At 45.0% G+C, this 10514-nt stretch overlaps 1 protein-coding gene and 1 non-coding gene across 4 annotated transcripts in view; both read left to right on the forward strand.

Moving 5' to 3' along the window:
- The window catches only part of DYM (dymeclin), a 523552-nt gene extending 513295 nt beyond the window's left edge, over positions 1 to 10257 (forward strand). For 2 of the 3 annotated variants that reach the window (XM_038743768.1, XM_038743767.1), the window contains one exon: positions 9848 to 10257. In XM_038743768.1, coding sequence (XP_038599696.1) covers positions 9848 to 9997 — 150 coding nt within the window. In that variant the 3' untranslated portion in view covers positions 9998 to 10257. The remainder of the gene's footprint in view (positions 1 to 9847) is intronic. The other variant, XR_005449814.1, reaches the window with a different exon arrangement.
- Positions 8949 to 9086, forward strand: LOC119926357. Its single transcript, XR_005450242.1, has one exon. It is a non-coding gene; the product is annotated as a small nucleolar RNA SNORA7 (small nucleolar RNA).
- Positions 10258 to 10514: the final 257 nt, after the last annotated feature.

The raw sequence follows: 10514 nt of genomic DNA on the forward strand, positions 1-10514 counted from the left end.
TTGGGACAGAGTGGTATCATGCAGAAAGTTAGTCAATAATTTCTCAATTTTCCCTGTCTGACTCTGGACTGAACGACAATTAGTCATTTATGCTTATGCACTATGCTAAGCACTGGAGTAGTTATAGAAGCATAACAGATCAGGCACAGAAATGAAAATTTAAAAACGTAGCTAATTGATCTGTTTAGATTAGGGAATTTGGGGGTTGAATTGGGATGGGAAGTTTTGCCCATCTTCATCAGTAAATAGAATGTCTTCTGAGCATTTTCAAAACTCAAGTGACCCAAAGACAGTTTTATTTGGCTTTTTGTGGATGTTTATTTGAAACACTACATTTGTGCTACACTCACTTATCCTTCTTAATCTGGTCCAGTCACATTCCCATTCAGACACATTCTGGAGATACAATATGTAAAAATAACTAATGATTTACTCCTTCTTTTCAGCTAAGACATACCCAACACACAACATCCTCTGACTCTGTGTTTATAAATGGGTCATTGCAGGAAAAAAAGGCACAGCCTTTCTCTCGGTCATCATATTGTGACCTGGGAGACCCATCTAGTATCTTTCCGCTGTTTAAGTGTTTTGCCTCCAAGCAAGAGATTTTAGGTGCTGGCCAGAGGGGCCAAAGAAATAGCCCAAGAAGGGGCAACAAACTGTTCTACAAGAGTCAACTCCAGGAAAGGGAGTGAGAAGATTCTTGGAGGTTAAAGGTTTGGCTAAAGTTATAATAATATTGTGGCATTGTTCCTCCTTTGTAACTCCCCATCAATTCACTAATCCACATGACACAGAAAGGCCTTTTCCATGTTCTGCCCTCTTGACTGGGATTTCTACCAAGGCTTTACAGATTGGTTAATACACTCTGGATTAAAACAAGTGTGATAGAGCAGATGAGGCTGAGTGCATAGTGGTGGAACTGAACCAGTCTTTTTGAAAGATTGAGCTTAGCTGACCTCAACCCATAACAATGAAGAAGAACAGGGGAGAACTGGGAGGCCTTACAGGAAAATGGTGTGGGACTTGCAGCTGAATAATAATGCAATGTATGCCTTCCATCTAATAATAATAGTAATAATTATGGTATTTGTTAAGCGCTTACTATGTGCCAAGCACTGTTCTAAGCACTGGGGTGGATACAAGGCAATCAGGTTGGACACAATCCCTATCCCACATGGGGCTCACAGTCTCAATCCCCATTTTACAGGTGAGGTAACTGAGGCACAGAGAAGTAAAGTGACTTGCCCAAGGTCACACAGCTGACAAGTGGCAAACCTAGGATTAGAACCCACGACCTCTGACTCCCAAGCCCGTGTTCTTGCCACGAGGACTGTGAGCTTGTTATGGGCACGGAATGAGTCTGCTAATTCCGTTACATTGTACTCTCCCAAGCACTTAGTCAATCAGTTACTCTATTGTATTTATTGAGTGCTTACTGTGTGCAAAGCATTGCATTAACTCTTGGCAGAGTACAGTATAACAATATAATGGACACATTCCATGCCCACAACGAGCTTACTACAGTGTTCTGCACATAGTAAGCACCCAATAAATACCATTGATTGATTGATTGATCAAGCTATGCACAGTTACATGCCTAGTAGGGAGATCATAGCCTGGGTGTCAGAAGGACTTGGGCTCTAATCCTGACTACGCCACTTGTCTGCTGGGTGACCTTGGATAAGTCACTTAACTTCTCTGGGCCTCAGTTACTTCATCTGTGAAATGGAAATTAATACCATGAGCCCCTTGTGGGGACACGGGCTGTGCCCAACCTGATTAGCATGTATCTACCCAGTACTTAGTACAGTGCCTGGCATATAGTAAGTGCTTAGCAAATACCATTTAAAAAATTAATTATACATTTTTCATATTTGAATTTGATGCTACTGGTGGGAGAATGCTAAAACCATCTATGCAGATGTGGTGAAAGATGTACGCATGACAGACAACTCATTCTAGCTTGGGGGCTCAAAATAATCGTCCTTTGCAAACTGTTTCCTTGTTGCAGTTTGAGAAGCAACGTGGCCTAGTGGATAGAGCACAGGCCTGGGAGTGAGAAGGACCTGGGTTCTCATCTCAGTTTGCAACTAATCTGCTGTGTGGCAGTGGGCAAGTCATTTCACTTTTCTGGGCTTCATCTGTAAAATGGGGATTAACTGAAGGCACATCTCCTCCAAGAGGCCTTCCCAGACTAGACCCCCACTTTCCTCATCTCCCACTCCCTTCTGCATCGCCCTGACTTGCTCCCTTTGTTCTTACCCCCTCCCAGCCCCACAGTACTTATGTACATAGCTGTAATTTATTTATTTGTATTGATGTCCGTCTCCCCCCTCTAGACTGTAAGCTCACTGTGGGCAGAGAATGTATTTATTGTTGTATAGTACTTTCCCAAGCACGTAGTACAGTGCTCTGCACACAGTAAGCACTCAATAAATATGATTGAATGAATGAATGATTAAGACTGAGCCCCAAGGGGACAGGGATTGTGTCCAACCTGATAAGCATGCATTTACCCCAGCACTTAAAATCAGTGCCTGACACATAATAAGCATTTAACAAATACCATTTGAAAAAAACCAAAAAGCCTGTCTCATAGTCTCTTAACTTTCCTTAAGATCTTTGCTTGAGGAAAGCAGTCTTTTCTAGTGTCTGCATGCCTAGCTATTTTGTCTGCTCCACTTGCCTAACAGACCTTGGTCAAAACACATTTGTTTGAAACTTCGTCTGAACTTCCCTGTCTTAAAACACTTGTTAAAATGTTTGTTCTTGCACACATCCCTGTTGTCCTGGCTTTCTTTATTGGAATTTCTACCTCGTGGTCTATATGGACATCACTGAAGCAGGTCCTATCAGGATTCTATATGCAAATAAATAGCACTGTTATTTTTTGTAAGGCAGCTATAGTACCCCCTGAAACCCTGGAGATAATAATAATTCTGGTATTCGTTCAGCACTTACTGTGTGCCAGACACTGTACTAAGCACCGTGGTGGATACAAGCCAATCATGTTGGACACAGTCCCTGTCCCATGTGGGGCTCCCAATCTCAATCCCCATTTTACAGATGAGGAAATTGAGGCATAGAGAAGTGAGGTGACTTGCCCAAGGTCATGCAGCAGACAAGTGGGGGAGTCTGGATTAGAACCCACAACCTTCACCTCCGAGACCTTTATCTACTACGCCTTGCTGCATCCACCTGATGGCACCAGTGGCCTGAGTTCTTGATCTTGATTTGTTCAGGCATCTACAGCTGATTCCCCTTTATCATCATTACCGGCCACGTTGATCCTTCTGCTATGGATTTTATTGATTTCCCAGATATTTGACTTCTTTTGGATTGTTTTATCTAAGGATTTTCAGAAGAAAAATTTGCCCCAGCATTCTGTCCCCCTCACCTCCTTCTAACCCCCTTCCTTCACATCTGATTGGTGGGTAGGAGGAGGTCCCTTGGAGAAAATGTTGAACTGGCTGAAATTGCTGTCTCCAAGTAATTTCAATCAATTTAATTTTAATCATTTTTCCATATTCTTCTGGGGCTCAAATTGGTCAGGATCTAGAGGTGTTATTGAGAATGGGGGAGGAACGAGGACAGGGATTTTAGGGGGGTGGGGATGAAGACTGAGAGGAGAGAAAGACTACAATTAGCCTGCAGGTGAGAAAGTCTCTATTTGGGGTCTCTTCAGCCTCGAATGGAAACTCTCAAGTCTGGTCAGAGCCCCAGGATGAACAAGGCTGGGGGTCCAGCTAAGAAAACTGTGCAGCGCAACCCTAAAAATCAAAATCCAATGAGGTGGCTGCATCTGTTGCAAAAGTTATAGAATCTGCACACAGTAAGCACTCAATAAATAATAATAATAATGATGGTGTTTACTAAGCGCTTACTATGTGCAAAGCACTGTTCTAAGCGCTGGCACTGTTCTAAGCGCTAGTTTAGGCATAAGCTTGAGAGCAGAAGAGGAAGGACTAAATGTGAAGAGCTTCAAGAAGGCAGGGATAACTGAAATGGAGATTGCAGTTTGAGGTGTAACGTGAGGTCAATATAGGATGCAGCCAGTGGTTGGAAAATCTTGGAGGGTAACAGAAGGCGCCATCAGAGGGCTGGGTGGAACAGAGGGATGGGTTGGTTTTACTGAGAAAATCAGTTGTAGCATGAGGGTGTTCTAGTTGAAAGAAGCAACATGGCCTAGTGGAAAGAGCGCGGACCTAGGAGTCGGCGAACTTGGGTTCTAATCCTAACTCTGTCACTTGTCCGCTGAGTGACCTTGGGCAAGTCATTTAACTTCTCTGAGCCTCAGTTATCTCATCTGGAAAATAGAGACTTTAAGATTGTGAACCTTATGTGGGACAGGAACTGTGTCTAACCTGATTTTCTTGTATCTATTCCAACATTTAGAGCAGTGCTTGACATATAGTAAACACTTAATAAATGCTGTGGGAAAAAAAAAAAGAAGAAAGCCGTTTAGCAGAGACTCCCAACATCTAGGGAGGAAGTCTAGGACTTCTTTGAGACCATGAAACTTTTTTTGTTTTGTTTTGCTTTGTTTTTAATGGAATTTGGTGAGTGCCTATTATATGCCGGAAACTGTACTACTTGGATGTCCCACCAACACCTCAAACTCGTGTCCAAAACAGAACTCCTTATCTTCCCACCCAAACCCTGCCCTCCCCCATGACTTTCCTGTCACTGTGGACAGTACCACCATCCTCTCTTTCTCATAAACCCATTATCCTCATTCATTCAATCGTATTTATCCTCAACTCATCTCTCTTATTCAACCCAAATATTAAATCTGTCACCAAATCCTGTTGGTTTCAAAGCCTTACTGAAAGCACCTCTCCTCCAAGAGGCCTTCCCCAACAAGGCCCTCATTTCTTCTTCTCCCACTCTCTTCAGCAGCGTTCTTGCACTTGGATTTGCACCCTTGATTCACCCCTCCATCAGTCCCACAGCACTTATGTACCTACCTGTAATTTATTTATTTATATTGATGTGTCTCCTCTCGACTGTAAACTCACTGTGGGCATGGAACATGTATACCAATTCTGTAATACTGTACTCTCCCAAGAGCTTAGTACTCTGCACACAGTAAGCAATCAATAAATAGTATTGAGTTGATTGATACAAGCTAGTCAGATTGGACACAGTCACTGTGTCACATAAGGCTCACAGTCTTAATCACCATTTTGCAGATGAGGTAACTGAGGTGCAGAGAAGTGAGGTGACTTGCCTAAAGTCACACCATTTTCAACATTAGGAGATCCCATCGTCTCCCTCACCACCCTGAACAAAAATGCAAGGAAATATAAGGACAAAATCCCTAAAATCTTAGGTGGGCCAAAATCATTGAGATCAGTCAGACGCCTACAGGTCGTGTAGTACTGTCCCATGTGGAGAAACAGTGTTCTATCACCAGGTTACTTTGCTGACCACATCATCCAGTCAAAAATGTAACGGAGTCAGCAAACACAGGTCCCTAGTCAATGCCTTGTGTCAGGAAATAACAGTTTTGGACCTTGGTTACAATTTCACTCTGACTTTTCTCTGAATAAGTGAGACTAGCTGAACATCATCACCACCTTCATAGCCCTATAAAGGAGACAAGTTATAAAGAGAAAAGTAAGGGCTTTGCATTCCTAGGTGTAGAATTCTTCCATCTCTTCACCCCAGCTTTCTATTCTCACCAACACTGTCATTATTATTTAAATCATAAGTCATCATGAATACCATTATGCGACATTGGGTAAAAACCACCAATGTACTTGGTTTTACATTCATTCATTCATTCAATCATATTTATTGAACGTTTACTGTGTGTAATGCACTGTACTAAGCACTTGGGAGTAGAACAACAGACACATTCCTTGCCCACAACCAGCTCACAGAACAAAGAAAGACACCGGCCTCACCTAGCAGGCTTTAAGTACTGAAGCAAACAGAGGGAATAAAGTTAGTTGTCCTGACCTGTTGGCCGGCATGATTGTTCAAGACTTATCATGGGCCTTCAGTTAGGTAGGTATCATAGAGCCATAGGAGAAAGGTTGGTTTCTTTCAAAGACTTAACCCAGTGCTTGGCACAGAATAAGCACTGAGTAAACACCATCATATTTCGTGTTAAATCCTTTTGGGGCGGTGGAAATATTTTAATTAAAATAATGAAAAACTTTGCAGGTATTTTCCTCCCAACCCAGCATCAAGCTGGCACTCAGGAAGGGGATTTCTTCCCAGCCCCAAGACAATAAAGAATTGATGAGTCACCCAAGAAAACTTGGGTAGAGAAAGCTCAGGATACTACCTTAGGAGAGAGATCATAAGGGGCAATGTGAGGGTGGCTGATCACCTCTTAAATCTTATTAATACCACTTGGTCAGGGCCAGGATTCAGTCATCCATGGTCGGGGGTTGAATTGGAGCTGCGTAGGTAGGTGCTATTTGAGCTAAACTGGTGTGTTAAATTAGCAGCGATGACCACACAGGAGAAGTGCCTGGATACTTATTTCCATGTTTGTGTTGCTCCCTCAGGCACAAACAAAACACGAATAAATATAAAAATAAACCTGAGAGACCATGTGGCCAAGAGGACACGTCAAAGAGAGAGAAATTCTAATAGGGCCATATTGTTGGCCCAAATGAAGGAAATACTAACTCCAGGAAGCTGAGATAGTTGAACTGGGGCCCTCCTTCATTATTCATGGGGAAAGAAGCTCACGGGCCATTGTCATCCCTGCCTGATGGCAGTTCATTCCTGGCCCTGGCCACAACCTTCCACATTACGTAGTGGGTCAGAATTGATCTTCTCCCAGAGATTGCTTCAGTGTGGCTTTTCTCTGTGGCACTGCCAAGTTGCTGAAACAGGAAGTATTTAGAATTTGATTTTTTGAAAGCGTTTTCATTTATTTCCTCCCCCCCACACCCACATCATAAAAATAGGCCCATCCTTCTGTGGTGAGGTTCTTGTTCTTAACAGCTATCTGGTCACTGCCATGTGGGTCCGTCATGCTGCTGATTCAAACACTTGGTAGCTGGCATAGTCTCTCTCTCTCTCTCTCTCTCTCTCTCTCCCCCCCCCCCCCCCCCCCGCCCCCGACTGTCTTAGCGGGGCAAGGAGAGAGGTGGGGACTAATTTCTCCAAGCATTGATTGGGGTTTCTGTTAAGTACTAACTGTTGCCCAGCACTGAACTAAGTTGCTGGGGTATGTACAAATCATCAGGCCAGACAAGGTACCTATCCCTTATGAGGCTTCTTGACTAAGGGGAGGGAAAACAGGTATTGAATCCTCATTTTACAGATGAGGAATCTGAGGTATAGGTAAGTTAAGTGACTTGCCCAAGGTCACACAGCAGGCAAGTGGAAGAGCCGGAATTAGATCCCAGGTCCTCTGACTCCTAGGCTGTGCTCTTTCCTCTAGGGTACGCTACTTCCAAAGGTTGGGAACCCACCAAATTTTTGCCACGCCAAGCTTTCCAATTGCACTTTTCCCCCAAGTGTTTCTCCTGACATGGGAGTGGAAGGGATTAACCCAAATAAGCAGTTCAGCCAGAGCGAGCCCCCACCCCCAAGTGGATTTAAGGCTGGCCTTTGGGGGTGAAGAAAGGAAGACAAGACTGAAAGACACACGTGGCTCCTCTGCCTGCCTGCCTGCCGCAACTCTGAGAGAAAAGCCACCCTGTCAGGCACTTGGTGCCCAGGAAGCGGGCTGCTCCGGTTCCACCAGGGCCAGGAAGAAATAGGTCAATTGTAAAAATAGAACAAAAAGGCAAAAGCCTCTGATTAGGTGCTAAAATGTAAGTGTTGCCTTGGGACTTCCGTCCCTCACACATCCTCACTCGCCAGACATTTCGAGTTGGAAAAAGCAGACATTCTTCACATAAAATGGGCCGTGCAGGAGAATGGGGGGCACCCAACCTTTCTGGACTCCTTTCCAAAACAGCGGGCAAGTCGCTCCATCCCAATTTCCCTCATTTTGAAGTAGAAGCCATTGCCTGCCCCTTGCACAAACGTTTGGGTCCATCGCAACCCAGGAGAGCCCATCATGAGGGATGGGCTGGGAAGGATCAGTGCAAAGCCAAATTCTTCTTCAGATTGCCCGCCCTCTCCTCCCTGCCCTCCCACCCTCCAGCTTATCCCTATTCCAGTTGGCTGCAGGGCTAACAGTAAGTGGCTGGCACCCACTACCTGAGGTTCTGAAACAGGCAGCAGCCACCCATCAGGGTATTGGGTAATAATAACGATATTTGTTAAGCACTTAATATATACCAAGCACTGTTCTAAACACTGGGATAGATATAACGTAATTGAATTGGACACAGTCTCTGTCTCACATAGGGCTCACAGTCTTAATCCCCATTTTACAGATGTGGGAACTGAGGCCCAGAGAAGTGAAGTGACTTGCCCAAGATCACACAGCAGACAAGTGGCAGAGTCAGGATTAGAACCCAGGTCTTTCTAACTCCCAGGTTCCTGCTGTTTCCATTAGGCTGTGCTACTTCTTGATCCTCAAGGCTACTCTGCACTCATGGCAGTAGTCCAGGAAGTGGGACCCTGGACCCCTCCAGTTTGAGCTGACTCCCGGGCTGTTATCCGGCCCCTCCTGCTGCACCACAGCTGGTGCTGGGGCTCGTGGACTGGCTCGGCCCAGGCTCCGGTTTCCCATCCCAGGAAAACGCTGTCCAACTCTGGCTGCAGCAGCAGTGACATACGGCCTGGGGAGTGGCAAGAGGGGATGCTGAGAGAGTCGCTCTCTCAAGCCATTAGCAGGAAGGTCCTACTGGCCTCACTGGACTCCAGTCAATCAGTGGTATTTATTGAGCACTTACACTATACAGAGCATTGTGCTAAGTGCTTGAGAGAGTACAACGGAGTTGGTCAATATGATCTCTGCCTTCAAGGAGTTTACAGGCCAACGGGGAGCTGGACATTAAAATTAATCACAGGTAAGGGAATCTCCCCTCTCTGGGTCGCTCCTGGGGAGTTTCCAGTACTCTACCAGTCTCGACTGTGGGAGGGAGAGTTAAGCAGAGGCTTGCCCATTCCTTTCCTAGCTTTGGCAGCGGCTAGCGAGTGTAAGGCAATCTGCTACAAGTCAAAATTCACCCATGCTGGGCAGCAGCGGCATGGGAGAGAATCGAGGGCGGAGACTCGAGTTTCCTGCGCAGAAGGAGGCAATGGTAAACCACTCACATATTTTTACCAAGTAAACTCTGTGGATACACTACTAGAAAGATTGCAGTTGGAGAGTGGGGCGTTGTGGAAGAGATGTGTCCGTGATGTCGCTATGGGTTGGAAACGACTTGATGGCATAAGACAGGACAAAGGCATCTACTGAATATGAAAAGAAGGATTTGTGCAAAAGTGCAATGGAGTGGGCCTTATATCGCCATCTCCCCCACCTCCCCCCCCCCACTAACACTCACTCTCTCTCTCTCTCTCTCTCTCTCTCTCTCTCTCTCTCTCTCTCTCTCTCTCTTGCTCTCTCTCTCTCTCTCTCTCTCTCTCTCTCTCTCTCTCTCATGTTTTCATTACACTGCAGGTAATTTGTTTCATTATCTCCCCCTCTAGGACTGTAACCTCTGTATGGGCAGGGAACGTGTCTGCTAATTCTGTTGTATTGTACTCTCCTAGGCACTTAGTCCAGTGCTCTGCACCTAGTAAGCACTCAATAAATACCATTGGTTAATTGATTACTCCATGATTAACTACGCAAGGCTCTGGGCAGAATCTGGGTTATCAGTGGTCTGAAAACCATCTCGATTCTCTCTTCAGTGCAGTTGGCAGGGCTTTTTCTAGTGACAGGAAGCGTTAAATCATACACTGGGAAATAAAAATCACCTCGTTTTCATTGCAGAAATTTCCCGAGCTGAAGTTCAAGTACGTGGAGGAGGAGCAGCCTGAGGAATTCTTCATCCCCTACGTCTGGTCCCTGGTGTACAACTCTGCTGTGGCCCTATACTGGAACCCTCAGGACATCCAGCTTTTCACGATGGACTCTGGCTGATGCAGGCACCCCAACCCCCTCCCCACCCCTGTTTCCCTAGCCACAAAGCAGCTTTTCTAAATACCTTATTCTTGGGGGAAAAGAAAAAAAAAACCCGCCAGACTGTCAGCTCGGGTGCATACTTCAGACCTGAGGCTTCAGAGAATGGAGCTTGCTAGCCATGTACAGTTTGATTTTGAGACTTGGTACCAGGCTGCAGCAGAATGCTGAATGTTGATTGTGGTGCACAAAGAAAAAAAAATAAAAAAGTCTATGTGCAATATGCAATTTTATTTATAAACCTAAAATCTAGAGCTTATCCAGTGACATGTTGTGTTAGGTATGCAACAGTACAAGTATTGCCTTTTCTTTTCACATAGGGTTTTGTTTTTGCCTCTCCTTAGGATGGGTTATATGAGGAAATACCGAACCAAAAAGGTGATGACACGGTCATTTGCTAGGGAAAATTACACAGGTAAATTCATTTTAATTATCTTTCAGGGTAGCATGCCTGAGTCCAGCTCCTTTTCCGGGCACT

Source organism: Tachyglossus aculeatus, chromosome 3 (genome assembly GCF_015852505.1).
Source record: "Tachyglossus aculeatus isolate mTacAcu1 chromosome 3, mTacAcu1.pri, whole genome shotgun sequence".
NCBI classification, from domain to species: domain Eukaryota; kingdom Metazoa; phylum Chordata; class Mammalia; order Monotremata; family Tachyglossidae; genus Tachyglossus; species Tachyglossus aculeatus.